This window comes from Sceloporus occidentalis, unplaced genomic scaffold (genome assembly GCF_023333645.1).
Source record: "Sceloporus occidentalis isolate IW3139 unplaced genomic scaffold, rSceOcc1.0.p SCAF_17, whole genome shotgun sequence".
NCBI classification, from domain to species: Eukaryota; Metazoa; Chordata; class Lepidosauria; order Squamata; family Phrynosomatidae; genus Sceloporus; species Sceloporus occidentalis.
In genome coordinates this window covers 3923658-3938932 of record NW_028316997.1, presented here as the reverse complement: position 1 = coordinate 3938932, position 15275 = coordinate 3923658, and the positions used below count along the sequence as shown (strand labels likewise).

At 37.8% G+C, this 15275-nt stretch overlaps 1 protein-coding gene across 1 annotated transcript in view; it reads left to right on the top strand.

Annotated features, from left to right (window-relative positions):
* The window catches only part of LOC149302760 (anoctamin-6-like), a 52033-nt gene that overhangs the window by 12896 nt on the left and 23862 nt on the right, over positions 1-15275 (top strand). The window contains exons 2-7 of the mRNA XM_089481969.1: positions 4320-4402; positions 6615-6746; positions 13484-13549; positions 14007-14285; positions 14793-14906; positions 15003-15118. Coding sequence (XP_089338095.1) covers positions 4320-4402; positions 6615-6746; positions 13484-13549; positions 14007-14285; positions 14793-14906; positions 15003-15118 — 790 coding nt within the window. The remainder of the gene's footprint in view (positions 1-4319; positions 4403-6614; positions 6747-13483; positions 13550-14006; positions 14286-14792; positions 14907-15002; positions 15119-15275) is intronic.

Sequence of the window (15275 nt, the reverse complement as noted above, 5' to 3'; positions counted from 1 at the left end):
CATACAACTTAGAAATATTTTCCGTACTGTAACAAGAGAACTCTAAATCTGCAGTAATAGGGGGAGGAAATGTGTTTGCTATCTGTGCTTAAATTTGTATATTTTAAATTATTATATTTTAATAAAAAAATACATTGAAGAGGGATAAAATGCGGTTGGTCAATTGTTTTATTTGGATGATAGTTTTTATTAATACCAGTGCAGTTTCTTCCAGTTGTGATTAGTTTATTTTATTGCTTATCTTTGAGTTCAAACAGATTTGCCACTAATGGCATTTAGGAATTGAAAAGTCCCCAGTCTGCCTTTTGTTGTCATTTGACATATAGACAGTTACGTTTATCCCATTCCATAGCAACATCTACAAACATTCTTACGCTCCTACCGGTGAAAGCCGTGAATTACACCATAGTACATGCAAGCTTGGCACTAAAATGTATTTTCTAGCCAGATTTACTGAACGTTTTCAGTTTAAGATCATTGTTTTTACATAAACAACCAAAACGAGTCATAGTTTCTTAACCCCTTCCACCCCCTATAGACGTACCGGGACGTCCAAAAAACGCCCGCTAAGAAATCCCTATGGACGCACCGGTGCGTCTAGCCCTTTGTGCAGTGTCAGGGACACATCCCTGCCGCTGCACGGGAGACCAGGCTGTCGTTTGACAGCCTGGACTCCGACCCCCCCCCCCCTGGCAGCAGAAGCCAGCGTCGCCCCAAATGAAACATAGGTCTACTAAAGCAAAATGTGAAAATTTCACGTTTGGAATCTATAACGCGCATGGTCCCGTTTGTGCCCTGTAGTGTCCAAAAAAACAAGGCATGTGGGGTATTTCCGTAATCAGGAGAGCCGGCTGAACACTTTAGGCTGGATTTCTCTGCCATAACATATACCATGTGCAAAATATCCTCAGCAACACTTTGGCGAAAAAAGCGCATGAAATTATTGCTACGGCTGACTTTGGCAGTGATTGGCGGCCACATGGTTGCATGAAAATTGTCCAAATGCTCTTGATGAGATACTCTGGGTTGTCTGCTTTACGGCAATGTATTCTTTTATGGGGATATTTATAATTAGGGGGGAGCCCCAAATGAAACATAGATCTACTAAAGCAAAATGTGAAAATGTCACGTTTGGAATCTATAACGCGCATGGTCCCGTTTGTGCCCTGTAATCATCGGCGTAGGAACCGGGGGGGACGGGGGGGATAGATCCCCCCCCCAGTAACTCATGCGGGGGGGACCGATAATTAAGAAATCCCCGCCAGGGCAACCGATCTTACGCGGTCCGCACCTTGAGCCCTGCTACTTACCTGTGGGAGGGTCTTCTGTACTGCACAGAGGAACCGGAACCCAGCAGAGTTCACGTGACATTACATCACATCCTCTGTGCAGTACCAGAGAACGCAGAGGGAGAACGCAGAGGGAGGCCGCGCCCTCTGCTGAAGACTGTGAGCGGCATCGAGGAGCTGCAGTGCAGGTAAGAGGGTGGGTGTAAGAGGGTGGGTGTTTTGGGGAGGGTGTTTGAATAAGTATGCCTGATTGAGGGAATGAATCTGTGAATGAGTGTGTGTGTGTGTGATAGAATGGATGTGTAAGTGCTGGAACCTAGGCATGATTGGACTGTGATTGATGTTAGCAATCACACTCCTATCATGCCAAGTCAGCCAGTACATGCTGAAACATAGCTAGCTGCCCCCCTTGTGTATTGATGCTGCCAGCAGTATGGGGTCTGCACATCACTTACAGCCACCCTGTACCAGAATGTACTGGCTGCCTGGGTATGATAGGAGTGTGATTGCTGTTAGCAATCACACTCCTATCATGCCAAGTCATATTGCTATTTTCTTTTGTCCAATTGTGGTGTTACCTACTTTTATTAAAAATTTGAGTTTTTATTATTATTTTTAAAGGTGGGGGGTCATTTTCGGTTTTGGCTAAGTGAACCGTGAATGTTTTGGTCCAGAATTTTCATTTTGGTGCATCCCTAGAATAAATAGAACTATTTCATTTTTAATTATCCTGAGTCCTGAATTTGTAGTCACAAAACTTTCTAGGCCCAGAAATCAGTGAGAGGAAAAGTAAAGGTTTTGTGTTATTTATTTTATTTTAATCTGCATATTTTATTAAAGGCCATATTTTCTCACAGTGAAAAATGAGTGTGGCCCACCCACGTATACAATTCTGATGAAGTGGCCCACTGCAGAAAAACCTTGGACACCCCTGGGGTAGACAGTGAGAAGGGGGGGTAGGGAGAGGGTAGCTAGTGAGAAGGGGGGGCAGGGAGAGGGTAGCTAGTGAGAAGGGGGGGCAGGGAGAGGGTAGCTAGTGAGAAGGGGGGGTAGGGAGAGGGTAGCTAGTGAGAAGGGGGGGCAGGGAGAGGGTAGCTAGTGAGAAGGGGGGCAGGGAGAGGGTAGCTAGTGAGAAGGGGGGGTAGGGAGAGGGTAGCTAGTGTGAAGGGGGTGGTAGGGAGAGGGTAGCTAGTGAGAAGGGGGCGATAGGGAGAGGGTAGCTAGTGAGAAGGGAGGGGTGTAGATAGTAAGAAAGTGTGAGAGGGGGTAGATAGTGTGAGAAAGTGGGGATCTGATGGGGGAAAATGCTGTCCCCCCCCCCAGATTTTTAGGGGTTCCTACGCCCATGCCTGTAATGTCCAGGAAACCACAAAAAAACTAGGCATGTGGGGTATTTCCGTAATCAGGAGAGGCGGCTGAACAATTTAGGATAGATTTCTCTGCCGTAACACATACCCTGTACAAAAAATCCTAAGAATACTACAAAATACTAAGATGCGTTGTTGAAAAAAGTGCAGGAACTAATTTCTGTGGCCACCTTTGACAGTGATTGGTGGCCAAATACCTGCATGTAGAATGCCCAAATAGCCCTGATAGGATAGCCTGGATTGTCTGCTTTACAGAAATATATACCTTTGTGGGTGTTTTTGTTTTATTTGTTTAAAATTAGAGTTGCAGTCCCATCATACCTAATGTAAAAATTTTACGTCTTTGTATAAAGTAATGTACACCTTATAGTATGTTGCCTATATGTGCTGGGAAAGTATGAAAATTCTATATAAACTAGGTATTTCTGAAATCAGGACACCTGAATTGATAAATCTGGATGGAATTTTCTGTCTCTTTACCTAATGGTATCAAAAGAAAGCTCTATCTCTCCTTGAAAAAACAATATATAGTTTATATGGGTACACTATTCACAGGAAAAGTGAATAATCGCTGAACCGACATAGCGCAAAAATGGCAAAATTGCTCCGGGCTTTGAGGTACCAAAAACCCCTGGGATTGAAGGGGTTAAAATATGTTATATACCCCACTGTGCCAATTGCATGACACTGGCTGTCAGCGCTATATGAAGAAAAGATTATCAATTATGTTCTCCTTTTTTTTTTTTTTTTTTTTTTTTTGTACACATGCAGTTCTTGTGTCAATTAAGTTATTTAACAAAATAACTTCTTTGTAGAATGAAAAGCAATTTATAGAGCTTTCAGAGGCACATTTTATTTAAACTTAAGATTTAAGTTTTGTACCACTGTAAAGTTAATTTATTCAGTAGAGAAATAATGGATATTCCTCTTTATAGTTATTGCTTTCTAAAGCCGATCAGTCGCAGTGGGCTACCTGGTTACGCTTGGCTTGACTTTTGACATATAATCAGGCCGGTCGTAATTTTTAGATTAGTGGTTTTGGCAAGTAGAAGTAGAAGCTGTAAAGTGTATTTGCCTGAAAACACCCGTACATATTTACAGTAAGACAAAAACGCCAAATCAAATATCCCCTGGAATAAGAGAATAAATTTACCCTATGAACACAGCGAAAAATGCAAACTATTACATGATGTGTCACATGGCTGGCCCATACGCTATTATTTCATTTTTTCCCCATCCCCCACAGACAGTTTATTCTGTATTGTATACCTTGTTAGAGTTGAGCCCTCTTTCAAATATTTCAGACTGTATATCTGAAAAAGTGACATGCAATCCTAGCTGCAGCGAGTCAGAATTTGCTAAATCTTGGTAATTTTCTTTCTTTGAATGAGATTATCTAAGAAAGGAAGGTAGTTACTTTTTCTCCGCCCTTAGGCCATGGGCAACATCCTGGAAATATAAATAGATGCCACTAGCTCATGTTAACGGTAAGCAGCCATGTTCCTGAAAAAAACAAGGCAGCTGAAAATACTTCTTGCTATAAAAAATGAACTGGACTTGAATTTGTAATGTTTTGTTCCAGATCTTTTATTGTAACCTACTTAATTATTATATTGGTGTGCACCTATATAGATATGTGTTTATTATATTTATATTTTTTTAGTTTCGGATGAGATGGAACAATCGGTTATACAGACATATGGGACAATTCAAGAGAGTCTCCCCAGAGTTCCCACTGCCGAGATTGTAAGTAGCTTATTTCCAATATCATTTTAAACACATTTGTGTCTTTTCATAAACTTTTATTTTCACACAAGTCTTCCTGGTGGAGCTAGGCTTTTATGTGAGCGTCTGTTGGTACCTGGCTATTTAGGTGGACTCCATTAAAGTATCTTGACGGATTTAATAGCATGTTCTTGTAAAGTTCAGCTGTCTCAGACACCTGGCAGTTGCACAAAGTTTAGATGTTTAGTACATCCAAATAGGATGGTGATAATTCAACAGAATATTCAAGTACTGGTTTTGTTGCATGAGAACTGCATGTGCCATCCATTATTCAATAATGAAACGGTTTTATACAGTCTTTTTAAATTTGTTTTTGGTATAGTGATGTAATTTGTTTATTCCACAAAGGAGGAGTTTACAGGATAGTTGCTGTTCCAAATGCTTGACGTTATTATGAGAACTTCACCTGTTGGAACAAATAGATTGGCCCTGTAAGCATGATTTAATGTAGAGAGATTTCTTGAAAGTTACAAAAATTGTTTCACTATGGCCAGTCTGTTTTGCAAGAGAAGCCTGTAGGGGTAGCATTTTATAATACATAATCAGGTCTGGGTTGATAAGTATATGTACCCAGATCATGTTCATATAATGAATGTATTTTTTTCATAAGAATACTTATACTTATTTACCCGTTCCTATAGTACAATATTTTAACAAAGCTGTTAGAGACAGACTTAAGAAAAGGTGATCTAACCAGTTTAACTGGATGTGTGGTATAACAGTTGTTTGGTGGAACAGTCTAATTTCAAAAGTTATGTTTCATAAATTAAAAAAATTATAGGAATGGAGACTGAGGAGAATCCAGGAAGTTATCCAAATGTGTAGAAGGTAGACAATAGTGTGTTGTAAACCCCAATGATAAATGCATTTTGATTTCTCCCTAACATGCTACCTTTGTTTAGTTGCCTGCTTTTGGTACATTGTGTAACTATTTTGTTCACACGAAAAAAAATCTGTGTATTTACTAGAACTTATATTAATAAAAGCAAATATCCAAGCTGAACAGGAACCCCTAAATCCCTTTCAGTTTGCTGCACCGATACCAGAAATAAAAACTTTGAGCATAACTACTCCTTTAACTAATTATTGTTTGTCTCCCTTGGGCCTCATCTGTCATTTGTCATGCCAAATGCTAATCTTTTCCTAGTTGATTATTGTATATAAACAACAATATTGGTATTGAATAGGTCTGCAGCCTTAAAAAGTATCAAAAAAGTTTAAGGGCGTTATTAAAAACGTCACTTATAGTATCCCTTCTTTTGTCAAAATGAGCCAGTTCTCTCCTTCCCTTTTTTTTTTTTTTTTTTTTTTTTTTTTTTTTTTTTTACGCTCATTTCCTGACCTTTCCCAGTATTTTCCAAGTCCCTTTTTGGCTTCCTGTTTTTGAGATTGGGTCATTATTTCAGTGACCTATTTAGTAATGAAGTAAAAATCCTGATGTTATGGGAATGGAAATCAGAGTGCCATACCGCACATGTGAATCACAAATACGTGTTAGACACAAATGATTTACACTTGAATTCAGATATAATTGCAGTCCCTCAAATATTGTATTAAGTAATAAATATTGGTTCAGATATTAAAAAGTGTATGAACACAAGTCCGATGTATTTACTTTTTCTAAAGAGGGAGGATAGTGTAGTTTAACAAACTGCAATATACTCCATTTTAAATGCTAGTAAAATAAACAATATAAAGTACCACAAAGAAATATTTCAATATCCTCCCCATTATTATATTTACTTGAATACAAGCAGGCAGGTAATTATATATAGCTTTTATACCATATTAATGCACATGGTTTTGGAATTTGATCTCCAACAAGCTCATATAGGGGTGATGGTCAGGCGTCCATAAACTCCCCCCCCCCCCATATGGTAAATGTGTGCCCGTACATCTCATTGTTTACATTTGTAATAGATTTACATAAATGCACTTTTGACATCTGTACACTTTAAGCAAGGGAGGTCATAATGAATAACCCAAAAGGTAAATGCTCTGAATGGTAATTCCACGAATCCTGACATTTGAAAAAAAAAAATCAAAATGCTTTACGGCACTGTTGTAAGTTTATTACTAAAAATGCTAGGTACCAACCCCACCCCTTAGAGAATATAATGTATTCTTTGTTTAAAAAAAATGAACCTGAACAATGCATCTTTTTAAATTCTAGGTGGAATTTGATTTGAATCCTGAGTCCCTATATTTCAATGATAATGAACGGCGAATTGACTATGTTCTTGTATATGAAGATGAGACCATAAAGGAACAGAACACCAAAAAAAATATTCATCAAAAGCAGATGGTAAGTGTCTGTCTGTTTCTTCCCAAAAAGACGTATACGAACAGTTACATTCTGAAGTTTTGGTCTACATATGGTGACTTTGTTACCAAGTACATGGCATACTGGCTGTTACCAATGACTGATGCTTCAGTCTAGCGGATATTGTGAGGTTCTGCATTTTTTTTTTTTATAAAGTAGGGCTGAAACAACGAATCGATAAAATCGATAATAATCGATAACGGAAATCGTTGTCGACGATTTCCGTTATCGATTAATCGAGTGATCGATTCGTTGTTTACTTACCTCCGCGAGCGTTCCCCGCTTCTGCAGTCTCCGCCTTCTTTTAGTTGCGTGACGGATGTGACGTGTTCCGGAGGTAAGTATTCTTCATGTCTGTGCGATTCGCTCTGTGCAAGTGGCTCCATTCGCACAGAGCGATTCGCTGGGGGGGGGGGGGGTTTCAGGGGATGCAGGGCAGGGTGTGAGTGTGGGTACAGGGCAGAGTGGGGGTGGGGATGCAGGGCAGGGTGTGAGTGTGGGGGCAGGGTAGGAGACTGGGTGCAGGGCAGAGTGGGGGTGGGGATGCAGGGTGTGAGTGTGGGTGCAGGGCAGAGTGGGAGACTGGGTGCAGGGCAGGGTGTGAGTGTGGGTGCAGGGTGTGAGTGTGGGTGCAGGGCAGAGTTGGTGCAGGGTGTGAGTGTGGGGGCAGGGCAGAGTTGGAGACTGGGTGCAGGGGCAAAGTGCCAGGGCTGGGTGCAAAGTGCCAGGGCTGAGGCAAAGTACTGAGTGCTGGGTGCAAAGTGCCAGGGGTGGGCACAAAGTGCCAGGGCTGGGCGCAAAGTTCTGGGTGCAAAGTGCCAGGGCTGGGTGCAAAGTGCTGGGTGCAAAGTGCTGGGTGCAAAGTGCCAGGGCTGGGTGCAAAGTGCTGGGTGCAAAGTGCCAGGGCGGGGGCAAAGTTTCTTGAACAGTAATAGTCCACCTCTTTTCAGAATGTTTGGGGTTATTTTGTTTCATAAATATTGTGTTTGGGTTTTTGTACTTTGAAAATATTGTTTTTTATTACATCATAACAAAATAAGAATGTTAATGTAAATTTTAAGTTGTTTTTTAACATCCAGTTCATTCAATTATTTTAAATAAACAAAAAATTTGCATATTGTTTTTTTTTATCCGATTAATCGATTAATCGAAAAAATAATCGGCCAACTAAACGATTATTAAAATAATCGTTAGTTGCAGCCCTATTATAAAGTATTTTTTTTCTGTTACTCTACTGATCTTGTGCATTGAATTTGCTTGCGTTTACATGTTTGTCAACACAAAATAGGGAAAACTCTGATTTATGATTAGATTGATTAGAACTGATTATATTGTTAGAACTATAGAAGATATGCCTAACTCGGTTACATAAATGGCCATCAATAAGATTTCACAAATTCATATGAAATGCCCATTTTAAATGTTGGAAGTTATGTTTGGTTGAGGTTATTCCCTGTGCTGCAAGCAGTTAGCCTTCCCTTGAAATATAACATGATTCTCCATAAAACAAGGCTCCATGTGTCCTTAATTTAAAAGCAATGTGGAATGCCTGAGTCATTTTTATTTTTTTTTTATGGCTTTTCCAGAATTTGTAGATCTTTAACCTCTGTGCGCTACCCACCCTTGAAACATACCCAAAGAATGTCTGCTCAATACACCAATGAGTTTTTCCCACACATTTGGAATACATGCTAATAATGGTATAGTTTATGAGCTAGAGTATTTTTTTCTTAAGAACAATTGGGTTCTTTTGTGAATGGTAGGGTTAAACAAAAGCATTCAGTCCACACAAGTGTACATCTGATTTCTTTGTCCAGGTAAATACTATGCTGATTTAAAAAAGGAAGTCAATCATTGTAGCCAGTGCCACTTTGGGTTAACAAACATTCCTCTTATTTAATAGCCACCCAGGGCTAACAAATATCCCTATTACTTATAAGCATTATATGTTTTGGAATAAGGGAAAAATAAAGAGAGACACAAATCAGTTCAATTCTGGTGCATAATTCTGGATGCCCATCTGGCTATAAATGATGCAATTGAAATAGGTTTAGTACCAAGTTTCATAGGAATCCTAAGTTCTCAAGTAAACTTACTTATCATACTTGTGCTTGCATTTGAAATACCCTGGGGTGTCTAGTTTTTAAAAAGATATGCTTTTAAGGAGTTAAATCGATTTGGTCAACTTCAAAGATGTCCCAAATAGGACATGTGCTCAGGATGACACGATTTCAAATAAATAATAATTTAAAAAAAAATTATCATTAGGTTTTGTAGATTAGTAAAATATTTTTCAAATAAAAGTCATTAAAAGGTGGGGGGGTTTCAATTATCATAATGATTGAATATTATTTTAAAAATAACTTTGTTGCTGTGCGGTCTGTGGCATAAGTTTTGATGAACGGTTTTGTGCTGTTCCAAGGAAGATCCCTCAGACTAGTGCCTTTTCTTGCCCTATGTGCCTATGCATATATTTTCTTTGATGTTCCCAGGCATGTATTATAAGCCTTGTTGGCGCTATATATAAATGAATAAAAATGTTGACACATAGGATGTTTGGTAATAGCATTTTTAGGCAGCTACAGACAAAGCATGATGTGCTTCGGTTTCAGTTCCCTTACAGTATAGGCCTTATAGTACGTTTGATTTATTTCAAAGAGCACAGCTTCTCATTGACTCCCTGTAGGATGTCGGTGCATACTTGGCTTTGATTACATCATATTCCTGAGTTATAATGCTCATGTGAATACCTTTGAGGTGTTTTGTTGCTGTTGGTTTGTGTCTCGGTTGTATAATTACTGTATTATTGACACACATTGTTCAGGGCAAGGATATAGCAGGCTCCAGAATTGTTACATGAATGTAAATAGAGGCTTCTGGCTTAAATACTTTAGTATATGGCTCTGCAATCAAGTTTATATCTGGAAAAAATATTTAATTCACACTGCTTTGTTTAATTACCGGTACTGGTGCTTCCATGGGAAACACTTGATTGTCATTTTTTCTGTTGTGTATGAAGAGTCTGTAATTAAACAACCCAGAATTCTACTTAGACTACGTAAAATCCCAAATCTGTTTTGCAGATTAATTCAGTTTGAGATTCCCAGGACCTTACCATAGAACACACAATTCTTCTCTCAGTCACCTTGCATGACTTTGTGCATTCAAATCTGATTAGGTTGCCTTAGAAACAGATGTGGGCTTGCCTTTAACCCAGTACTGAATAGAACACAATGCTTTCATTTGCCTATGAATGCCTGTACCTGTGTTGCTCATACTGCCATGCTTGCCTGCACTTGTGTCTTGAATTCATGTGTACCAGTAAATAACCCAGCTTTGCTTAAATATCTACTACTTAACCTCCTGCTGACATTTGACCACCATAGTATGGCTTCAGTTTTATCCCCTACTGACTATTAACCACCCCTTGTTGGATGCTCATAGCCATAGTTCCTTATTGCCTAACGGTCCCCCTCCTACCAAACACCACTTTAATCACATGCTGACTTTTTAATCGCCACTCATATGGTTGTCTTCTGGGACACATCTATTTCCCCCCTTTTTTTTTTTTTTTTTTTTTTTTTTACACTTCTAATAGACATAAGGATTTCAATTACCTTGGCTATCAAGCTCGTATATCTCTTTGTGTAGGGAAGTATTGCATAGTAGTGCTTGCTTGGAGGTCATAGATAATGCCCATACCTTCCCTTCATCTTTGATGCTAGCTATTGACTGCAACACAACAATGTTTGCAAAAACAGCATTTTTAGTGATTTACATTGTGTAAATAAAATTCAGTTTTGTTTGTATAGATTGCTTACTCCGTTACATAAGTTAATTCTCTTTTTTCCATGGGAGACGTGGTTGGTTGATGTATAATTACTGTTCTCCAAAATATTATGGGGATTTTTATATTGCATAGTGAACTTGAAAATGTACCGTCTGTGCAAGCAGTTGAATTGTATATGAAATAAGTACTCTTGAGATTCCCAGCTGCATCGTGACTTCATAATGTCAGCTATACCATGTTGTACAGTCCTGAACGATCCACTGAATGGAAATATGTGCATAGTTGTCTCCCTAATCATGTTAGCTAATCTTTTTAAACAGGAACGCTTGCCTGCACAGGCCTTGAATGACTTGAACATCCCTCCTTAAGCCTAAAATGCTGTTCTCTGTACATATAATGCTCTGTGTATATTTTAAATATAATTCTGGTAATAAAAATATGTTTAACGTATTTGTCACAACTACCTATAGCTTTTGACTTTTTTCAGTTTTTATAACTGTTCTGGAAGTCCTCACTTCAATGAACATCTACAATCATTTCCTGTCTTCTACTTAACGCAATATTACAAGTATTTTGATGGCATTGCGATGTAAAACATAGTTTATGAGTACAATTTAATAATAATAATAATATTATGCAGCCAAAAAGGCCAGCCCTTATAATACATAACGGATAACAAAGTCATCAGGGATAACCGTATCCCACCACTTAAAACAATAGGGTTTTACAGAAACACAACAATTTCTCCATTGAAGAATATTTTTATTTGGTTTTATGTCTACTTTCTTGAAACCCTAACATAATGATCTATTTTCCATGTGAGTTTTGAGACTCAGGAATGTGCTAATGGTGTTGTTTTTCCATTTGCAATACAAAGCATGTGTATGGAAAACAGAAACTGGTTTGCGTACTTTCACAATATCCTTTTTTGTTGCCATGGAATCTCCCCTACCACACGTCAAGGGTGATTTTTGTGACTTTCTTTGCGGAATATAAAATGTAACAATTGCAATAGATAATTTTGTATCACCTCTCAAGGCAGAACAACATATTATATGGTTTTCTGCATATAAAGACACATTGCATGTTAAATGCATTTGTAACACAAGAATCACTGAAGATATTTTAAAATTCATTGTTGACCCACCAGCTTAAATTTGAGTTGCTTAATATATTTGCCTGGGGAAATTCTATTTGAGTTTATAGGATTACTATATAGTTCTTTTTCTTGTTTGACTCTTGGCCATCTTGCCTGGTGAACATCTGCACACACAGAGCAGTATGATAGCCCAGACTGCTCCCCACTGAGTAACTAAGATACAACACTAAAAAATAAGAAACCTTTATGTGAAATCCAGAGACTAAAATCCGAACATAATGAAATCCCTTAACTATGAAATGGCTACGGGGCAGGTCAAATATTAAAAAACGACGTTCACATCTGTTTTATGCATATTTTTTTATTTTTTATAAAGTTATATGGAGATTATGGTGGGTCTCATACACTGGCCGTGTTTAGTCTAAATGGGCCTGCAGTAACATAGTCTTCTGAATAATCAGCTACTCAAAATGCCAGATTTATTAACAATGTCAGAGACATTTATCTTCAGGATAAGCCATTGACCTGTCTTTATGAATCTTACGCCTGATCTCATTAATTCCATGATGGCTCCACATTTGTGTTATGTGACCAACAGCCAGAATGGGCCCTGGTTGACAGGCTTAAATTTATTGACTACAGCTGTCATGCAGTACCGTAAACAAGAAATGGCTGCTCAAAAATATTTATTTGATCAGTGAACATTTGGCTTTATTAAAAGTTTTTAGTGTCCGCTTTGGTTTTAAGTGATATTAATATTTTAGAGAAAATAATAAAATGGGAGCTCTGCTATGGTTTATTAGCTTAAAACGTCAGGGAGTTAGTTTCCCTTTCAGTTTCATAGCGACGAAACTTATCTTAGGACCCTTGGAAAGGGAAAATCCCACGTGAAAGAAGTTTAAGCATTACTTTTTATGTGTTTGCTAGAACATTGCATACATGGAACTTGTCCTCTTAAAAAGGTGACTAGTATCATTCTTTGTTACTTTATTGATGGTAAAATCTCCAGTATTAGGACAATGCCAAGTTATATTACCTCCCACCACTGAGCTTGACTTTAAAATCTTATATTAAATATATTTGTTTTTTTTCTCCCTTAAAAGCACTTCCCTTTTTTATGTGTTTCACATCAAGCATGTATGACATCCTTTTATGAATTCTTATGTGCAAAAATAAATTTATAATCTTCGCATCCACAAATAATCCTGAACTTTCATTTTTCTTTACCGTTTGTCAGAATGTTTGCCTATTGCCTGTGATTTTGAGAAGATGTATCGTTATGAGTGGGGGTAAGAGAGAGCGAAATGCGACTGACGAATGAGTGTTATCTCTTAGGAAGGTTGTGGTACCCGAGCAGAGGACTTGTAACATAATGTACTAAAGATGCAATGTTTGAAAAATAGTCTCATCAACATAGCAACCAATGATAATGTGCTGCTCATTTGGGGTATTTCATTTTTTGGGGTATTCTATTCATTGCTATGATGATAATTTTCCCATTTACTTGGATTGGTTTAATTCCCAGGGACTCGTGCTTATCTCACCCACTAATCTGATCTGCTACCATACAGCATCATGTACATGCTGGACTTTTAAGAATGCAGTCCAGGGACATTGTGGGAAGATGAAAACCCAACGCTTTTAATCATACTTCCTCCATATACTGGCAGATAGCTATTTTTCGTTAAGATTTTATTTTCAAAATGGTGACAATTAAAATAATATATGTATTGCCTGATTGTTCCACATTAACCTTTTTTATTTATTTTTCACGTTCCAAAACTTTCTGATTTATAGAAATCTTCATATACTGTGTTTTGTTTTTTTCAGAAAAAGCGACAAGCATACGAGTCGAACCTTATGAGACATGGCTTACAGCTGGAAGCAACTAGAGCTGTGAGTTTTTATTTTAGTGAATGTAACGTAAGGAAAAATGATATAGTCATATTTGTCTGAGAAAACTAAATCTTTAGTTAAAGCTGATATCTTTTTATTGGGCAGACGTAGAGGCCCTCAGATGTAGTGTTTTGTAGTAACTATTAAAAATTGTATTTCTACATGATTAGAAATTAACAATAAAGTATACAGTACTCGGCTGATTGAATTGACAATCATAGATAATAGTATTCAGGATTTACAGGACAGGTTAACTTTATAATCAAGGCACTTGCAAATTAATATAAAAATGTCAAACTAGACCAACGTTACTTGGAGCCTTTTTAAATCAATTACTTTTGCAGTATGCTTTTTTTACACTCCTGAGTCTACTGTAGGGGTTATGGGGGTTTTATGGTGAAATAATGTAGCTTGAGTGCTTATCTGACTTTTTTTTGTGTGTGTTAATCATATTTAGGTGTCGGATGAAAAACTTATTTTTGTCAAAGTGCATGCGCCCTGGGAAGTATTGTGCACATATGCCGAAGTGATGCATATCAAGCTCCCTTTGCAGCCCAATGACTTAAAAACCCGGCATTCAGCATTTAATTGGTTCACAAAAATCTTTAGCGTTGATGAAGATATCATAAAACCCGAGCAAGAGTTCTTCACTGCACCCTTTGAAAAGGATCGTCTTGTTGATTTTTATATTCAGGATAGAGAGAACTTCTTCAACCCGGCAACAAGAAGTCGAATCGTATGTCTGCTTGAACTTTCTCAGTATTAGCGAAGTTTAAAGCTTATAATTCTTAGGTTCTGTTTGTACCATTTTTATGGAAAGATGCAATTAAAGGAAAAGCTTAATTTTTAGCTGTTTGTGCATTCCACCTATGTAATTGTGCTGTTCTTTAATTTAGTTTTTGGAGAGGGTGGCATACAGAATTTCTGTCCACGGACATAAAAAAACAAATGGAATATACACAGAGAAAATGTAGAAAAGAAGATAGACACAGAGAATGTAAGGGCACAAGAATAATCTCCTTAAAGCACTTGCCTTGGGTTAAAACCAAGTACATCTTAAATCTAGTTAAGTAGTTAGAACTCAACAATTAAAAGTAATGCAAGCAGTGTAGGACTGTACCGTAAACACACACACAGTTATTATTGAGAGGTATTTTTAATATTGGGTAGTTTTCTAGATTAGATACATTATCTAATAGTGTAAAGTACTGAATGTGATATTTGGGTATTTTCTGTTTTCCAGGTCCAATTTATTCTTTCTCGTGTCGAGTATGCCGTGAAAGATCATGTCAAGAAATTTGGCATTAACAAACTGGTGGATTCAGGAATCTACAAGGCAGCATTTCCCCTTCATGATGTATGTGTTTTACATGACACCGAGAGCCTGCTATGGATTCCATTTTAAGCCAAGAAGCTCTGACCTGTAACAGTTGCTTTCTTGTTCATTTTACAGTGTAGGTTTAACGTGAAATCTAAGGATACCAGATGCCCCAGCGAGCGATATCTGCTGTTCCGGGAATGGGCACACCCCCGCAGCTTTTTCAAGTTACAGCCCTTGGATCTTGTAAGGTAACAATGATAAGAAAAATATGATGTGTTATTTCCATTTGCTTTCTCCACAACCTTTTTATTTTCATCATGACAGTATCAGTATGTCATTATTTCCGGCTGTTCTTATTTTTAAACCCGCATATTAGCTTTTTCACATGTTTAGCGTTTAGTTTCT